The 20,223-nt window shown below is 38.5% G+C and overlaps 2 protein-coding genes across 2 annotated transcripts in view; both read left to right on the top strand.

Moving 5' to 3' along the window:
* Nucleotides 1–20,223, top strand: part of LOC109975243 (nuclear GTPase SLIP-GC-like) — a 47,832-nt gene that overhangs the window by 14,007 nt on the left and 13,602 nt on the right. The window lies entirely within an intron of this gene.
* On the top strand, nt 142–19,223 carry LOC109994229 (nuclear GTPase SLIP-GC). Its single transcript, XM_065964293.1, has 23 exons — nt 142–2,293; nt 2,947–3,028; nt 3,126–3,238; nt 3,430–3,453; nt 3,610–3,639; nt 3,838–3,868; nt 6,119–6,199; nt 7,322–7,415; nt 8,407–8,623; nt 8,769–8,993; nt 9,293–9,496; nt 9,663–9,838; nt 10,072–10,165; nt 10,250–10,337; nt 10,445–10,566; nt 10,685–10,858; nt 10,962–11,119; nt 11,308–11,434; nt 11,714–11,822; nt 11,914–12,047; nt 12,374–12,455; nt 18,271–18,488; nt 18,610–19,223. Exons 2-22 carry the CDS (start codon nt 2,962–2,964, stop codon nt 18,354–18,356), a joined length of 2,436 nt encoding a protein of 811 aa, XP_065820365.1. The 5' UTR covers nt 142–2,293; nt 2,947–2,961; the 3' UTR covers nt 18,357–18,488; nt 18,610–19,223.

Genomic DNA, 20,223 nt, shown 5'->3' with positions numbered 1-20,223 from the left:
AAGAAATCATGGAAAAATTACCAAATTATCACAAAACCAGTCTCGAATTAATTAAATATTAATGTTATTCATAATTAATAACATGTATTTAATAAATTGAAGGCGTGAAATCCGAACACTAGCCCTCGCACCCAGCTTATATCACAATGCAAACACACCAGTAATCACAAACAACTGCTCTCTTAACTTAAAACAGAATTTATTTAACAAGCAGCATCAACTGCAATCAATGAAACTCAATCAAACAAATAACTACTATAAACTAAACTACAGCAAACAAAGTATTTACAAGCAAACAGTGTGGCACGTGTGTGGTTGTGTATGTGTGTGAGAAAGAGAGAGAGGGATAGGAAGAAGACAAGATGGCGGGGAAGCACCATGTGGTTACGTCACATGGGGCAAAATGGTGGACAACAAAGCCGTGTGGCGTGCGTGTGTCTGTGAGAGAGAGTCAACAAGATGTTGAGAGAGAGAAAGAGCACCATGTGGAGCTTCGTCAGGTAGGTACAAAATGGTGGACAACAGAGGGAGCTGTGTGGTTTAGTAACTATAACATAAACACCAGAAAACCAGTGAACGGATTCAACGGCAGGTACACTGGTCTTTCTGATGGTGAAAGAAGATAAGAGAGAAATCATTTTCTACACATATCAGAGTGGCAGTTGCCCTTAGTTTAAGCTATTGATTGTTTTATACAATAGTTGTGTTACCTTTCATACAACCCAACAACTGCACTGAGGCAGAACCTGTTGGTCTGCTTTGTGGACATACAGGTGTGGTTCTTCATATCAGAATTAAGTTTCAACAACAAAGACGCTCATATAAAACCTGTTTATGAGTGACATTTAAAATCAACTTAGGAAAATGTAATAACTGTTGACTGCAAAACCCTTTCACACCTTTAATTAAACTTAATGAGAAGAACATCCCAGCCCAGATAACTTTGGACTTGAGCCACCAAGTCTACAGTTAATCAAGCTTATAGAGGTATTGATAAAAAAGGACAAGTTCAAGGCTCTGTCTGTTCTGAGTTTGTTGAAATTAGATTTTACATACTGACTTAAATCAAGATATCACACTAAGTTGAGGAATATGTGTTTTGGAAAGAACTGGTGTGTAAAGGCTTATGATGTGGTTGCTGCTTGGGATCGACTGATTAATTTTAACAGTTTTTTCTTTTCCTTTTTTTATATCATGTATGAAAGTATCCATGAGGTTTGTTTGCATCACAAACATTATTAGATACAGGACTGAAATTCATTTTGTTTTACTGAACAGTTTATAGCAACAGAAAACCTAAAATTGTGATCTGTTACCCAACATAATGTAGGTATACTTTTAGAAAGATGATAAACAACCCAGTGATTTCTGTTCTTTGACCAACAGCTTGACACATTTTTTAAAATATTTTTCTGCCAACAGGTTTGATTCTATTCATACAACTGCAACACTGCACGTCTATTTGGAAAGCTTTTAGGAAACCCATTGTTCTGCTGTTTTCTCTCCATATATACTCATGTCAAGGTTGACCCAAGCAGGGTTTGTTTTGTTAGCACAAGGTCCTGAACATAAAAAGAGCATCAACACTGTAACTGATTGAGTGTGACTTTAAAATAAAAAAATGACCCATTGTGTCTTCAGAGTTCCAGCTTTACAGTGCAAGTATCAAAAACAACCAGTAGGAGTCACTCTCATATACCTGTTGTCTTAACAATGAGTTTAAGCACATTATTTCAAATACTGAACTTTAGTACATTTTTAAATTGGTTCCAGGTATAGGAACGTTCAACTTTTGTCCATCACTTTTATCTGATAGCTGCAGAACACAGCAACGGCTCCAGAGGAGAAATATGGAAAAGGAGTAAGAAATACATGATTTACTGTATGTATCTGACAACAAGCTAGAAAAGCAAAAAAAAGAAAACATTTTTTTTAATAAATACTTGTATTTGATTATACATTTTTAATTTTTAATCAACTTGCAGCATGTGATTGTGAATAAGTTCATGAGAAAGTGAAAGTGCTGATGGCATGAAGGCGGAGCAGACACAGAGGGCTTGTGTACTTAAAGAACCTTGAATGAAACATCGCTTTCATTTACAGGAAGAGGAACGTTAGTTATGATTTAAGTATCATGTCATGTAACCTCTAGTGTTTTTACCAAGACTGAGGTGATTGTGGTGTGTTGATTTTTTTACTTGATCATCTGGGAGTTTTGATACAGCCATCTGTGGAGCTTTTTGGACTTTTTCCATTTTAGCTTTCATCATCGTCTACAGACTCCAAAGGAATTGTAAGTAAAGCAGTGTTACATAAGATAAGAAAGAAATAGAGATGTAACTGGTTTTACTAACTCTGTTTGATTGAACTTATTATCTTTGATTTTATTTTGTACTGTACTATATGTTTCTGCATAACTTAAAGAGTAACTAAACCCTAAAACCACTTTTTTCAACTATAAACCTCTGTATTTGAGTATTAAGTAGTGTTATGGATCAATTCAAGTCCAAATCTTAACATTTGAGTACAAAGTATTGAAATTTGAACTATTGTGTTAGAAATGTACATAGTGTCTGCCCTTTCGTTTGAAAAACTCTAACGGCTGTGTGGAGTGAATGCCTACGTCACCAAACCTATAAAAGCCTCGTCACCCGACACCTAGCTAAACCTACCGGTACTGTTTTTATTTGTGTGTGTGGGGCAAACATTGTATCATGTTGCGGCTAAAAACGGCGTGAAGGAGTGAGTGGGCGAGTTGATGGGGTTTATAAAAGATTTTTTTTTAAATTCCCAAATATTTGCTGGGGTCCTTTCCTTGCCACTGCTATTGTCTGTTCATAACTCCTTATCTTTGTCTAATTACATGTACCGGTAATTCATAAACACTTCTATAATATGTGACATTGTAATATCAGATTTAAATATTATTATGTGATTACCTTACAGTTGCTGTTTCCCGTCATGGATGATTTTGTTAAAACAAAGTTAACTGAATGGGGTCTCAGCGATTGGATGAAAACGTTTCAAGGTAAAGTATTACCATTGTTTTGGATTGTCACAGGCAATTTCCCACCAATACTGAAACATTCAACAAAAATTCTTCTGCATTGTTTTCCTAATAACAGATCAAGGCATTAAAAAGGAAAGTTTTTACTGTCTCGATAATGATGACATCGATAACTTGATCAAGAAAGTTGGACCAAAGGCAATATTCAAGAAGAGACTTAAGTTGCTGAAGGTAATACTCTGAATGTGTTTGGTTTAGTCATTTCCCACCTTTAGATCCAATCCAATCATTTATCTATAAAAAAGGAGACACCATGAGATGAAAGATCACAAGACCCAAGAATGACTAAAATGGCTTTTACTGTAATCTCTCAAAAATGTCTTCACTAATTATCAATTTTTAACTTTTCCCTTTGACATTAGGGGGAGAAAAATGCAACAAATCAGGTCATTCATTCATTTTCTTCTCCTTTGAGTGCGGTGCATGTTCTTTAATTTAGTGTTGTGTATATATTACAGTCAGGCCATAATTATTTCAAATGTCTGCTAAAATGTTACATTGCTTTATTCTGAGAGTGATTATTTTCTTGACTTTGTCAACAGGAACATGAAGAAACTGCTGATTCTGCTCAGGTAAGGATAAAATACATTTTCCAGGGATACTGTTATTATACTTGTACCTCTATTAATCTCTATTAAAAATGTGTCCTGAGAAAAATCACCATCATATTTGACTGAATCAATGGTTGACTCCACTTCGAGGTTTAGTCACACTCATCATAGCTTGGATGATATCTGTTTCAATGAGTCAAATGCATATTTCATCTTTAGGTTTTGGCCAACAGTAACACAAGAGATAAAGGTAAGGTCTAAAGTATCTTATGTATGATTTATGGTGATCTGTTTTTGTAGTAATAATGTTTTGTTCTGACAAATCTACTATTTGTACGTAATATTGTAACAGCCTGTCCTAACAGCATGTGACGTGAGGGTCCTAACCGTACAGCTCCACTGCTTTAGGCGAGGACGTTAGGGATCCCACCGGAGCACTCTATTCGCTTGATGGGCGTATACACCCACTGAAAAGTGTGTTCCGTTTTTCCTGGACCTCCACCCATTCTTGATAGCCAAGTTGTATAAAAAATGAAAAATGAATACACCTGATTGGATGAACACGTGGCTGGTCCGGAGAAGAATAGAGTGCTGGTCTATTCTTCTCCGGTGTGTGCCTCTCACATCTCGCCGCAACGATCACATAATGCATTGCGATACTGCCTCTCCGTCTCTCCATAGGAAATGATTAGAAAGCCTTTAGAGGCTGTCCGTCGTCGGAACCAATGTGTCATGATTTGGTTTTGTATTTGTGTTTCCCCGTTTTCTCCGAGTGTTGCTTGTTTCTCTTGTGTTAATGTTTCCTAGTGTTGATGGTTTCCTAGTTTTGTCTTCAGTGTTTTCTGTTTTATTTTGTAATTTATTATCCTCGTGTATCTCTGTGTTCTAGTGTGTTTTGTTAGACTCTTGAGTTATGTGTGTCTTTAGTGTTTCATGATTTAGTTTGTATTGTCCTCAGTGTTTCTTGTCTTGTGTTTCTCCCTGCCTTGATTGCCCTGATTGTCCTCACCTGTGTCTTGTTAGTCTCACCTGTGTTTGATTACCCCTGTCTATTTAGTCTCTGGCTGTATCCGAATTGCCAAGTACCTACTCAATCTGTCAGTAGGCAGTAAGGCGCGCACAGTAGGCAGATATTTGTTCCTACTTCGTCTGATTCGTTCAGTATGGAAGTGGCGTCATTTACGTTACCCGAACCGGCCACATTCACCCGTTTTTGTTTTGTTTTTTTGTTTAGCTTTATTCAAGAAGAGTAATGCTCATATACAGTAAGGTGAACAAAAAACAATATCACAATGTAAATCAAGTAAAAGATTAAATAACTAAATAACATACAGTACATGCAGGAAAGAGCAAATAAAAGACAGTAATATACAGAATATAAAATAAACCAATAAAGACGCATTTAAATAGTGAAATCATTATTTAAATAAAGGGAGAACGGTTTTATAATAATGCCGACATTTGTTATATTTTCTGTTGTTAATTAAAAGTAGTGATTTCAGACGGGACTTTAACTGTAGATTAAAAATTGATTCAATTAATCCACGCTCGTTTGTTTTGATTTGGAGGCGGACGTGAAGTGAGGATTTACGTTTAATTTTGCACAGCATTGTGGGTGGTAAAATACAATTCATTTCCTGAAAGCACGCATCCGATCCATACTGCATGAAACCCGGAAGTTAGTATCCATACTGAAATGTTCAGTATACTGAGGTGGACACAAAAAATGTATACTGAATGACCACGAAAGTTCAGTATACTGAAACTCCCTACTGAAAAGTACGTACTGCCTACTGAACTGTGGCTATTCGGAAAAGGCCTCTGTGTTCCTTCCCTTGTGTTGTCAGTTCCTTGTATGTTGTAAGTAGCCAGAGTTCATTGTCGTATGTCGAATGTTAGTTGTCAGTCTACTAGTGTCTCCTTGTTTTTTTGTTTTGGATTTTGATAGTAAGTTTTTGTTTGCCTTTTTTGATTATTAAATACTTTTAGTTTATTCTGCACTTGGGTCCACCTCTCCTTGTTTTCCAACCATTCATGACACAGTGGAGCCGTACCGTAACTGCCCGTCCTAGCTACCCTGACTCCCCGTTTCTATTTTCCTATGTCGCTCGTGTAGACAGATGAGGAAGGAGGGGGCTGACATACACAGCACTGACACTCATTTTTCTTAGTCAACAGAGCTTGTCAGCTTGTCTTACCAAGTGGAGATAGTGGTGCATTAATATCGGTAATATCCACATTCGTGATTGAAATGTTCTCTGACTTGTGTCAACAACACCGCTCACTGCACGTGTTGTGACAGTCAACAGCTCCTGAATACACCTTTGACCACCTTCATTACAAAAACACTAGATGTCATATTGTTTGCAAAGGGAAACTGAAATTCACAGAGAAAATAATGATATATTTGATGGATGCAGATATATAATGCTTGCCTGCTGTTAGGACACAGTGTTAGTCGCAAAAAGCTCTAAAGATTTTTTATAAAAAAATAAATTAGGAAAAAGAAAGTTGGAGCTTCAGGAGGAGTCCAGCGGATGGCTATCACCAACTAAGAAACAACAGGACTCCACATATGCAGGTATTTATGCTATGTTGAGAACAATTATAACCACCAGAACAGTGCTCTCCAAGCTATATAACAGAGCTACTGACACCATATGAGCCAGCCCGCAGTCTTAGATCCTCAGGTGGGGGCCTCCTGGTCGTTCCAAAGTCGAGACTTAAAACTAAAGGTGACAGGGCCTTTTCAGTCAGGGCCCCTCGACTTTGGAACGACCTCCCTGAGGAGATAAGACTCGCAGATTCCCTCAATTCTTTTAAATCCCTTCTTAAAACGTACTTTTACAGACTTGCTTTTATGTGATGTCGTCTTCTTAATGTCTTTTCTTACTGGTTTTACTATTTTTATCTTCTTTTACTTCTTACTGTCCTTTGATTTATGCTCTTATCTTAACTCCTCTTATGTTTTAACTTGGTAATTTCTTATCTTAGTCTATTTATGTTTTATATTTATATTTACTTTTGATTAATATTCTAGTTGTTTTTTTTATCCTTTAACCACTTGTTTCTATTTCTTTTACTGCTCTTATCTTCTTATTGCTGTTATTTTTTGATTTGCTTTTATCTCTTGCTTTTATCTCTCTTACATCTTTTTAAATCTTTGCTCCTCTTGGTCTCAGCTCGTGTTGTTGGGTTCTTGTGTTGCCTGGGTTCTTATATATGGTTCTTATATTGGTCGGGTTATATATCTGTTGGGTATCGTGCAATATGGGTTCTTTTCTGTTGAATTGTATTTAATTATTTTTAGTATTTTGCATTTGTTATGTTCTTGTTGTTGTTTATGTTTTTCTGTGTTTGGTTTAGTTTGTTCTTGTTTTAGCTGTTTGTCAAAGCACTTTGTAAACCTGTGTTTTTTAAAGGTGCTATATAAATAAAGTTATTATTATTATTATTATTATTTTGCTATGGATGCCAAATAATGTTTTGTACCATGTAGTAAACATGTAAAGAAGTTTTTTTCTCTATCAAATTGGCTTCCTTTTTCAACACCATTGGTTGCTGCTTTGTTGGTACTCTCTGAGTTGTCCTTAATTGACATTGAAAAGGAAGGCTATAGGCACTTTTTCCTTTTCCTTATGTCTTGTTTAGCATGGCACCTAATTAATACACTTGTTTCTTTGTCTTTTCTTTTCTCCAACAGAAAAATTCATGCTGTCTGAAGTGAGAAACATGATGGAATGTGTTCATAACAAAGTACTCCACAGAGAGAAAACAAAGCTCAATGCTTTTCTAGAGTAAGAAAATAAATAATATATCACATATTTGCTTATGGGTCACAAAAAGTTTCTTGACTGTCCTCGTGTTTCTTCTTAATTTTGTACTTTATGTTATTGCATGTCAGAAAGTTTCACAGAAAGACAAACTCATTAATGAGCCCAGAAATAGGTATTGCATTCTATTTACTGCAACTTTCAGAGCTACATTCTATCCTGTAACACATTCATTTATCTTAATATTTATATTCTCCTGTTCAGACTATTCTTATATCTGCACTTTACAATGATGTGTGCATTTCACTAGTGAAAAAAAGTATTCACTATTGACTTTAATATTGTTAATTGGCCTTCATTGTGACAAATAGAATATACATATTCATTGAAGTCCCATCCCCCAACAAGGGATACCAGAAGCGATCCTGTTGTCTGTCTTTTTTAAACGTATTCATAGGTTTGAAGTCAGGGAGTGTAGCAGCTGGGGTCCCCCAGGAATTGGTTAGAGTCGAACCCCTTTTCTCTGTATTTGGTACTATTTATAGACAGCAATTTTTCATGTAATTGTCTGAAGTTTTGAGAACGAAACAAAATTAATGACTTAATTTACTACGATAGTAAACATCTGGCTTTGACTTCCTGCTTGAAATTCACAATTTAGCAAGATTTCAAGTGCCACCATTCACATGTGACAGCTGTGGCTCAGTAGTAGTGTTAGTCATCTCTCAAACAGATGGTCGGGTTTTCGATTCCTAGCTCCTGCAGTTGTAGGTTGAGGCATCATTGGGCAAGAAACCAAGTTGCTCTTGCTGCTGTGTCAACTGTGAATGTGTGTGAATAGGATTCATATCTATATGGTACTCCATTATGTTCTATTCTAATGATAACATGATCCAATGGTGCATAAATAAAAGCAAGAAGGCAGACAGCTTAACAATTCAGACCTTTATTTATTTTATTTTTTATACTTTTAATATTTGTCATACGAATAAACAGATTTGAACTCTCGTAACAGGGAAAAAATCTGTGATTTGGAGACAGAAAAGAGGGAGCTGGTTGGTGTCTTTGGAAGAACAGGGGCTGGAAAAAGCTCTTTAATAAATGCTGTCATCGGAGAGAAGGATCTCTTGCCCTCAGGAAGTGTCAGTGCTTGTACAACAGTCATCATTAAGGTGGAGGCTAACAAGCAGAACCAGAAGTATGAGGCAGAGATTGAATTCATCACAAAAGAGGTAAAACGATGTTAACATGAATATTTATCCTCCTTTAGAAAGTAATGAGGTCGCTGCAAAGATACTAACGCTCATTACATGGCTTCATCCATTTATTTCATTTAATCCAATTAAACTAAACTGAGTTAAGTATTTTCTTTTATAGGAATTGGAGAAGGAGTTGTGGTTCTTGTTCACTTTCATCCTGAATGATGAAGACTACAAAGATGAAGATGATGATGATTACAATGACGCTGTTGAAATGCTGTCAGCGCTGTATGGAGAAGAATGGAAAAACAAACGCTCTGTGGAACATCTCATAAACGACAAACATTTCAGAGAAATTCCAGAATTTATTGTTTCTAAGAAGAAACCCTTGACCTGTGAATCAGTAAGAAAGAAAAAAATCTACAGTATCAGTCTTATACCTACACATATCCAAAAATGTGGTAACAGAAAGCTTTTTTGTTTTGTAATGTATAACATTTCAAACTCAGACATAAAGTGAAGTCTGTGGTTTAAATACTGCCTGGCTGTTCAAGTTTTGCTTAATTTTGAGGTAGTTCAGAAATTGTTCACATAAATTAAGTATTAGTTGTAGATGGTCTGTGTAACTGCTTGTCATAATCAGGCGGTTGTACTCTTCAAGGTGCATTAAATAAATCTTTAATCTTGTTTTTCATGTTTCAGGCTAAAGAGCTGTCTGCAAAACTTGTGAAATACACAAGAAGCTCAAAGGACAGAGATGCTAAAGAAGTAAAGAGGTGGTTTTGGCCCCTGGTGAAGTGTGTGACTGTCAGGGTGCCAAATAATGACCTTCTCCAGAATGTCACACTTGTGGATCTACCTGGAAATGGGGACCGCAACAAGGGCAGAGATAAAATGTGGAAAGGGGTAAATCATTTAAATGCATCACTTTGTTAATCTTGTCTTAAGTTTAACATTATTTTATTACAAAGCACTGATATTGACTCCATTGAAATACATTGCTGTATTAATTGCATAACCTTTCTTTGATATTGACTGATATTCACGATTAACTTGGATTTCATCCTTGTAGGTGGTTCAAAGCTGTTCCACTGTGTGGATCGTGATGGACATTAACAGAGCAGGATCAGAGAAAGAACCATGGGAGATTCTGAAAAGTGCCAGCAGTCCTATGGGAAATGGTGGCCAGTGTCAGCACATTCACTTCATCTGCACCAAGTCTGATGTTATCGAAGACTCTGATGATTCGTAAGTGATTTTTTTTTTTTTTTACAATAGATTTAAAGGTGTGGTCATGGTCTACTGCAACACATTTATTATATATATTTAAACTATGTACACTTTGTTCGTATGTATGTATTTTTTTTAACTTTTATCCTGAAAGGAAAGAAAACCACGTCATATTAAAGATGTTGGAGATTGAATTTTCAAGGCTTCAGATAATGTATGAGGTTCAGCTTGATACTTATCTCTTCTTACAGTTCAGTAGCTGGCGTTCGTGCTGCCATATTTAAGAGGAACATGCAAGCAAAGGAGGAAGTGAGGAGAGAATTCAGGAAACTAAAGGGGGTTCATGTGAGTTGTGAAATTTAAAAGAATCTAGAAAAAAGATGTCCTTTAAATGCAGTCCTGGCCTTCATTTATTCATTATTTTTGCAGACACATTTCAGTGGTGACTGTTTCAAAGTGTTCACAGTGAGCTCCAAAGAGTTCCTTAAGGAGAAAAGGCTTGGACCAGATGAAACTGGTAGGTGAAGTCCATGCATAACTTTGTGAATAACACAATATATGTTACATGTGAGAAGTTTCTCTGGATGTAATTATGTATGTATATATTGTATGTTTTTTTTATAGAAGTTCCCAAACTTCAGGAATTTCTGCAAGATCTGAATGACTTTCACTCAGAGACACTGAAGTATGTGTCAGGAGCGTATGGGATTCTTTCCCTTATTCAAGGTGCCGGCTGTGGAGACGTGGTAAGATGAAATAACAGCATGACTAGGGAAAAAAACAAACTAAAAAAGGAGCAGAAAAAAGCCCAATGTGGCAAAAATACATTTGTTTTAACATTAAATGTTTTCTCTTTCGTTTCAGGCTGGCGTAAAAGCAAATGTGTGCACAGAACTTGAAGAAAACTTGGAACGTGAAATAAGTAAAGTCTCTGAGACCATGAAAAAGTCCTATAGGACTTTTAAAAAGTGCATCATGGAAGGTGTTGAAAAATCAAATAGTTCATGGGAAAGTGTCTTGAAGTCCTTCTTAAATCCCGTATGTATTTGAATATTTTATTCCTTTATCCAAACCACTGATTTTGCTCTTCATGTTAAAAAGTGAATCATATGTTTCATTTTTGTTTTGTTTTTGTTTTCAGAGAAGAGAAACAGGAAGTGCTTTTCACAGGAAGCTTAAGTGCATAGTCGCAAACAATGGCGTCTACAAACCAAAAAAAGGGAAACAACAAAACCTAAATGAGAGATTAGCTTCAAAGCTGATGGAGAGCATTGATGAGGAATTTAGAAAGACTTTCCCGTAAGAACGTACTAAATGAGGAAAAGATAATACCTCTTCAAATGGCGATTATAACAATAATATAATAATGTGTGCAATGGTTATTTAAAGTAATTAAACTAATTTAATATAAGTATCTAAATGAAATTTCTAAATTTAACTTTGTCAATATTTGATCAATGAAAGATTTACTTGTTAACATGTTTCAGAAATGAATCAAAGTGTGAACCATTCAACGGGGCCATCAGTTCCTTTTCACTCGGCACAGGGACTCTGGTTGAAAAGTACAAAAAGTACAAAGGTGTGCAGCTGCAACTGGAATTTCTCAGGACAGAGGTAAGAGATGGTGATGGTACCATCTTATCCAACAGTTTTGTTTTAAGCTGTTTGTCAAAGTTAAAGGAAACACAAAAAATTGTGTGATCAAATCAACCAAAACATCCTCTATATTGACATATTGAATGAAGATTAAGCATTTAAGAGTGAAGCCAAATAAAATATACAAGTTTTTTATGTATTAACATTTATATTAATTTCTTCTTAAGAACACCATCAATGAGGTACATGTTAGCATTGCAGATATCCTGTAAATGTAGTTTTTATTTGATTTTAAAGGAAGAAAAAATTAAGACAAAAGTCCACAAAACAATCCGGGAGCAAAAGAAAGAAATCTACAGCAGCCTGACGACTTCAATCGAGGAAATCATGCAAAAGTGCTATGAAGGTAAGAAAGAAGATCTTGGCATATGAAACCTGACACTTAATCAAAACAAATGTCAAATTTGCATTTATAAACATTTTCTGTTTCACTGTAGATGCACAACAATGTAGAGGCAAAGGCTCTCTACATGCCATGAGGGTCGTCATTGAGCAGCATGTTCGTGCCAAGAAGGACGTCATGTTCGAGGAGGCTAAAGATGCGATGATTTCAAATCTGCGAAACCTAATGGTTTGTCAGTTCATAATTCATCATACATGACCTTATATGATTGTTATATAGTAAGACACGTTGTGCATCAAGGCTTTTCTTCATTGAAGTAGAATGTACATAATTCTGAAGATAGTTTTTGTGACTCCAGTTTTACAAACAAGCAACTTTAAAATAAAAATTAAAAAAAGAAGACAAACACACAAAAGCTTTTGTCTATTAAAGACCTTTCTGCTGTCAGAACAGCCCAGCAAAGACATATTTAAACAGTTAATTTATGTATTATCCAGTTAGTCTTGAACACTATTTTTATATGTGCAGGTAATATGTGTGTAATTCTGATTTAGGAAGACATCCTGAAGACACTGAGTGAAACTATGCAGAAGTCAATTGCGCTATCACTCAAGACCAATGGTGAATCACTTCCAGGTAATGTGAACGTCTAAAAATACAATTTGTTTTTGCTGTTATTTTCTCTGCTTTTATTTTCTCTACTGAAAAATTAAACCCAAAACTCAAGTAACTTTGCTAGCGTCATTTGTGGAAATATGTTTTACTTTTGATGTGGGTCAGTCACATGGGTGTTGCTTAATGACTCAATAGTGTCCCCTCAGACTTTATTAAGCTAAACAATCAAACTGCACATTTTACTAATGTAATTAATGTGGGTTGGAAAGCTATCACGTTCAGACCTACATACAAGCACGTGATATCTACACTGTAAAGATGTATACAAACAGGGAGTTCATACATTTAGATGTTACTTTGAAAATGTGATGTAATTATGACCAGGACAGGGGGTCAGCTAACTCCTCCTAGTTGGTTTATTCTATCCACCTGAAACCTGGCAGAAAATAAATCAACACTTACAAAATGTGTAAAGTATGAGTTCCTGTCAAAAGATATAACCATGACAGGACAAAATAATAAGACATTTCCACATGAGACAAGAAGCCATGGCCCAAATGTCAGGTTAAATGTCACTCCAGACCTGAAGAAATCTTCACTCACCAGCCACTTCAAAGTCAAAGTCAACTTTATTGTCAATTTCAAAATATGCCAGACATACAGTGGAATCGAAATTTCGTTTGTCTTATCAAGAGATAAGGTAAAATAGATACAATAAAATAAGGTAAAAATAAGATAAATAATATTTACAGTAATAAATTCTAAATTGTGCAAAAGGTATAAATTCTAAATTGTGCAAAAGGTAGCAAATAAAATACAATAAAATTTAAAGAAAAAGTGAACTTGTGCAGTATGTGCAATGTGCAGTAAACTGAGTGTACAGAGTTTTTAGTCCAGAGTTCTTGATGGAAAACGGGAGGGGGTTTCAACGTCCAGTGTTCGTGGGGGCAGAGGGGAGGGGAGAGAGTTAAGCTTCCTGACAGCTTGGTGGAAGAAGCTGTTTCCCAGTCTGGTGGAGCCGGTACCGTCTCCCCGATGGCAGGAGGCTGAAGAGGCTGTGTGAGGGGTGGGTGGGGTCATGCACAATGCTGGTTGCTTTGCGGGTGAGGCGGGTACCGTAGAGGTCCAGAAGAGAGGGGAGTGGGACACCGATAAGCCGTTCAGCAGCCTTCACTGTGCGCTGCAGGATCTTGCGGTTGGCAGCAGTGCAGCTCCCAAGCCACACAGTGATGCAGCTGGTCAGGATGCTCTCGATGGTGCCTCTGTAGAAGGAGCACTTGATGGATGGGGGGCTCGTGCTCTCTTCAGCTTGCGGAGGAAGTAGAGGCGCTGCTGGGACTTCTTGGCCAGTGATGTGGATGTTGGTTGTCCAGGAGAGATCCTCACTGATGTGAACCCCCAGGAACTTGGTGCTGCTCACTCTCTCCACAGCAGCACCGTCGATGGTCAGTGGGGGTTTAGGAGTGGGGACTCTCCGGAAGTCTCTCTGCACCACGTGGCCAGTTGGCTGACATCCATCCTGTAGTGCGTCTCATCGTTGTTGGAGATGAGACCAACCACTGTTGTGTCGTCCGCGCACTTCACAATGTGGTTGCTGCTGAAGGATGGAGCGCAGTCGTGGGTCAGCAGCATGAAGAGCAGGGGGCTGAGCACACAACCCTGGGGGGCCCCAGTGCTCATGACGATGGTTTTTGATGTGCTGCCGTCAACCCGCACTGTCTGAGGCCTCTCGCTGAGGAACACCAGCAGCCAGTTGCACAGGGAAGTGCTGAGCCCCAGCTGGTCCAGTTTGCTGATCAGCTGCTGAGGGATGATGGTGTTGAATGCTGAACTGAAGTCTATGAACAGCATTCTGACGTATGAGTTTTTGGTGTCCAGGTGGGTGAGGGCTGGGTGAAGAGCAGAACAGATGGCATCCTCGGTGGATCTGTTACCTCGGTATGCAAACTGGTAGGGGTCCAGGGTGGCGGGGAGGGTAGATTTGATGTGGGCCATGACTAACCTTTCAAAGCACTTCATGGCGATGGGGGTCAGTGCAACGGGTCGATAGTCATTGAAAGTGGATGGTGAGGGCTTCTTTGGAACGGGTATGATGGTGGTGGCTTTGAAGCACGACGGAACAACAGCCTGACTCAGAGAAGCGTTGAAAATGTCCGTGAAGACATCTTTGAGCTCCTCTGCACAGTCCTTCAGCACACGGCCAGGAATGTTGTCTGGACCTGCAGCCTTGCGGGTGTTGATCTTGTAGAAGGTTCTCTTCACGCTGGCTGCAGTCAGGCACAGGGTCTGGTCGTGGGGAGGGGGGGTGGTCTTCTGTGGGGGCGTGCTGTTGTGTGCTTCAAACCTGGCAAAGAAACTGTTGAGGTCGTTCAGCAGAGAGGTGTTGCTGTCACAGGTCTGTGGCTTGGGTTTGTAGTCCGTGATGGTCTGGATACCACGCCACAGGCTCTGCGCGTCTCTGCTGTCCTTGAAGTGTCCGCTTATTTTTAGTGTGTAGCTGCGTTTGGCTTTCCTGATGCCACGGGACAGGTTGTCCCTTGCTGTTCTCAGGCAGGCTGCGTCCCCAGCTCTGAAGGCGGTGTTCCTGGCCCTCAGTAGCCCGCGTACCTCTCCTGTCAGCCATGGCTTCTGGTTAGCCCGGGTGGTGATGGTTCTGGTGGTGGTGACATCAGCAATGCATTTGCTAATGTAGGAGGTAACAGTGTCAGAATACTCCTCAATGTCTGTGTGGTTGTTGTAGGTGGCTGCCTGCTTAAACATCTCCCAGTCTGTGGTGTCAAAGCAGTCTTGTAGTGCAGCAGAGGCCCCCTCCGGCCACACACGTACCTGCTTCAGAACTGGTTTGGTGACTTTAACCCTGGGTCTGTAAGCTGGCATTAGCATTACACTGATATGGTGACACTGATGTGTAAATCATGTCCAGAATGTTACCTTCTCTTGTGGGAAAGGTCACGTGTTGGTGGAAGTGGGGTAAAACCGTCTTTAGACTTGCATGGTTAAAATCCCCAGCGATGATGAAAAATCCGTCTGGGTGGGCTGTCTGTTGCTCACTAATGGCGTTGTAAAGTTCCCAAAGTGCGTCGATTCTATCAGCGTTGTTGGTGGTGGGGGGAATATACACAGCGACCATCAGGGTCAGGGTGTATATTATCTCTCTCGGTTGATAGAAAGGACGGCACTTAATGATCATAAACTCCGCCAGCGGATAACAGTGTTTACATACCACAGCAGCATCTCGACACCAAGCATCACTGATGTAAACACAGACTCCACCACCTTTCTTCTTTCCACCTTTAATAAGGATTCTGTCCGAACGGTAGCATGTGAATTGTTCAAGCTGAACGGCGGAGTCTGGGATGCGTTCGTTCAGCCATGTCTCCGTGAAAATGGACGCACAGCCGCCCCTCACGTTGCGGTGCGCAGCTCTCAGTAGCTCTATATGGTCCATTTTATTGTCCAGAGATCTTACATTTGCCAGTAGAAGAGTTGGAAGAGCGGACCTGTGTGGTGTTTTAGCCAGTCTCGCTCTTATCCCTCCACGTTTACCTCGCTTTTGTTTCCGCTCGCGCCGTTTATGTTTACCCCCCTCTCCGGGGGGTAAACCGGCTCGCGAAGCAGTCCCAAAGTTTGAAGCTGTTGTCTCAGTGATTCGGGTAATAACTCCACAGAAAGGCTGTTACTGTTTATGTCCAGTCAAAATCGACGGCTGTAATTGTGTTTTTCCATAGTAAAACACGGAGAAAAGTCAAAAGAAAAGTTAGAAAAGTTAGAAAAAGAAGAAAACACCGCTCTATCGGGAGAGAGAGGGGCCGCTGTGACCGGTCGCACCGCCAGTCAGTCAAGAGTTATTAGGTACAGCTGTTCAACTGCTTGTTATTGCAAATATCTAATCAGCCTATCACATAGCAGCAAATCAATGCATTTAGGCATGTAGTCATGGTCAAGATGATCTTCTGAAATTCAAACCAAGCACCAGAATGGGGAAAAAAGTTGATTTAAGTGACTTTAAGTGGCATGGTTGTTGAGTATTTCAGCAACTGCTAATCTACTAGGGTATATATTTTCACGCACAACCATATCAAGGGTTTACAGAGAATGGTCCAAAAAAAAGAAAATATCCAGGGAGTCAGTTGTCTGGGTGAAAATGCCTTGTTGATGCCAGAGGTCAGAGGAGAATGGCCAGACTGGTTCGAGCTGATAGAAAGGCAAAAGTAGCTCAATTAACCACTCGCTACAACCGAGGTCCCTGTGTACTAATTGAGCATCGTTCAAACGCCACAGCCATTGTTGCTGACCATGTCTATCCCTTTATGACCACAGCGTACCCATCTTCTGATGGATACTTCTAGCAGGATGAAGCGGCATGTCACAAAGCTCACATCATATCTAAGGATTAAAGTAAAAAAAAATATTTTGACTGAAAATTCTGAATGTATCAAACAAGTAGCACATAACCAATTTGAACAGGTGTTTTCTGTCTAAGGAATAAAACTGACACGTTTTTCTTTCAAGATCTAGGCTGACAGATATGACCTTGCTTCTTTTTAACAAATGAGACCTACAGTCAGGTGCCTTGTATGCCTATATAAATTAACAGTCACAGCAGGTGTTCTTTAGCAAACTCTAAAGAAGCGAAAGTATGACAAGATACTAAAGTAGATGAAAGTAGGGGGGGTCTGAGGGGATTCCCCCAGAAGAATAATTTAGCCAATCTAACATTAAAATGAAGCATTTTGGAGCATTTTGAGATCAGATCATTAGAAATGAGGACCTTGTTATGATATTAAATAGGACGGTGGAATAAGAAGCCGAGTGTTCTTCACCTTAAGTAGCCTTGAGTAACAGAAATACCCTCTAACACGTTACAGAAGTTAGAGTACAAAAGCATCAGACTGAAGTCTGGAGACACAACTTTGGAAAAATTGACCTTTTACAGAATATTAATTATATATATGTGTCCCTCATTTTGTTGTCACAGCTACAGCTGAAGCTAATCCTACTTGATTAATATAAATTGTTTTTTATTTATTTATTTACATAACTGTAGTTGTATACCTTGTGAATTCCCTGGGCATATAATAAAGATTTTTGACAAATAGTGCATTATCCTATTTTGCATTATAAATTTGAATCCGAGAAGTAACTAGCAGACATACTTAAGATTTTCTATAAATAGTAAGAAGTTTTTTTTAAAGTACAAGAAGGCTTTTTAAAGTGTGTACAGAACTTAAGTATTGTACTTTATAACTTCCACCCACTCAGTCGTTGTGTGTAAAAAAGTAAACTCGTGATAGCTTGTTGAGCTAATATGACATGTAAGAATGGTGATTCATGTCGCGCATTGCTCTGTGTGGGTAATGTGCTGTATCACCTGTTGTCTTGACGCTCGTTCCTAACAGAACACTCGGCGACTGTTTACTCGGCCTGCAGGTAATAAAACTTGAAAAACCGTCATGTTACTGATTATCATTCTCCTGTATTTCACTTTGGACGGGTAAATGAAATTGTGCACTGAAGCAAAACAAGTCCAGACATGACGGTGCACGCTGATATTTGCTACCAAAATAAAAGCCTCCTACACCATGTTAGTAGATGTTGTTGATTAGCTTCTGGCAATGTCAATTTCGGACTTCACAACACATGCTTAAATTCAATTGCTGGTATCTAAGAATGGTAGAAATCTAAGTAACGGGCATGACACCACTGTGTCTTAGAACAGTGAAGTTTCAATCAGGGACCTTCTGTGGTCACCAAAGTGCATTAAACTGAAATATTGTTCCATTAACACAGGAAGTTACTTTTTTCCGTGCCTGAAGTTTAACTTTTTGTGTTTTAGATGTCAAAGAGGAGCTTGAGACTGTGACAAAATACTATCAGGAACTGAAGAAAAACACACATGAAGGAACATCACCAGTCAGGTAAAAACTTTGTTTTTAAAGTAGATAATGCTCTGATTTTAAACTGTAAGAAATTGCTTCACTTATTTTTATAACAGTTGCTAACAATGCTTCTATTCACACTAGTGCTGATCAACCCGGCCCGTCATCTGCACAGGTAGGTTTAAGTAAAAGTGATGATTAAAAGTTAACATTCTGGTAGACAATAAAATGGTAATATGAAAGTTATCAGTAGAATATCACAACCTTTGTGTTTAACTCTCTTGTGAATATTTCAGGGTTTTAGATGAAGAGAAACAGCTGAGGCCTGTTTAACCACTGAGGGTCCCACAGGGAACATTGAAAAGTCAAACGAGGCTTCTGGATTTGGTCTCAACCTTTTCTTCAGGTTGTTATTTCTGCTCTCTTTGAGTCGTGTGTTAACATGTTTGATGAGTTTGTCTGATGTGAGTTTCGTACTAGGGATGTTGTGATTTTCATGTTAACAGTTTCTACTATTATTACAGTCAGACACCAACTTCTTTACTTCCTATTCTTCATTTCTTGTGGGTGATTTTATTTTATGAGTTAAGAAGTGGATGCGTTGATTTACGCACTGCAGTTTTACTGATTGTAACAAATGTTTTATTAAATCAACATTAATCAGAGAATTAGGTGTTAGTTTGATTTGACTTAGATTTTCGGCTTTGTAAGGGCTGACGTTGATGGTTTGTAATGAATGAAGACAAAGCAGATGTTTGCTGAAAAAAAGTTTTAGAAGTGTGGTAAAGAAGTTAATTTTATTAACAGACCAACTTTTCTGGCTTTTCTGTACAATGATTTAGTTTTTTTATTTTCACTGATTATGAATGCATTATGGCACATCATGCAATAAAACTTAATAAAAAATAAATGTTGTTGCCTTATTGTCTTTATTGTGAATTTGGTTAAAAAAAAAAGAAAAAAAAAGAAAGAAAACTGCTGCAACTGCCCAAATGATTTCCATTAAAAACCCAACTTAACAACACAAACCCAGAAAACAAAACAAAACGGAAAATCTGCTGCATATCTAGTCATCACAGCAGAAGCAGTGGGCCTGTAGGGGGCGCTGAATGTAACAGCTATCCTTTAATGGATAATTTTCTTTTGATTGACAGACAGTATTGGTAAAGTAACTGCTGAGGCTATAGCTATGTTTGTCTGTTGTTCTCACTGTTGGTTTCGCACAAAACGTTGTTTAATTTGACTGTGGTTTCAAATTAAAAAAAAAAATTGAAGCCACAGTCTTTTTGTCATGACACAGCACGTGAACAATTGATGTGTGTGTGTTCGCTGACTTTTGTCTGTTAGTTGTGCCATCGGTCCCATAAAGTCAGCTCACACACAAACCTACAGCAGTAAAACACCCTGCGTGTAGAAGGTAGCTCACATTATATGCCTTAAGTTTTGTTGTAGCACTCTTATAGCATGAGTTTGACTTTTGGGTGTGTACTATAGTTAGTAAACTGCTGTTGATACCTAGAACAAGGAATATATTAGTACTCACACACAAATGTGAAGTATTACAATTTTTGAATTGAATCATTTTCTATGCAAATCAGAGTGGCTATTACCCTTTGCTTTAGCTTATGATGACATTCTTTGTTCTATACAATTGATGGGACCAGCCATGTGCTGGACAGACTCAGGCCTGTAGCTCCATACAGGAGCCTGATCTTAGTACTTTGGAAGGATAATGAACAAAGGCCCTGCAAACAAACAGATTCCCAGCATTTCCCTGGTGCACCTCACACCTAGGTGTGACGCAATGGGGGAACCTGAACTAAATTCCCTTATTGGAGAAGATCGGGGGGATGACAGCAGGGAGTCCCGTGCTATACAAGCTGTGGTCTCCCATTGGTCCTCGTTTCATG

The sequence above is a fragment of the Labrus bergylta genome, chromosome 16 (assembly GCF_963930695.1).
Source record: "Labrus bergylta chromosome 16, fLabBer1.1, whole genome shotgun sequence".
NCBI classification, from domain to species: Eukaryota; Metazoa; Chordata; class Actinopteri; order Labriformes; family Labridae; genus Labrus; species Labrus bergylta.
This window is presented reverse-complemented; position numbering and strand designations above follow the sequence as displayed.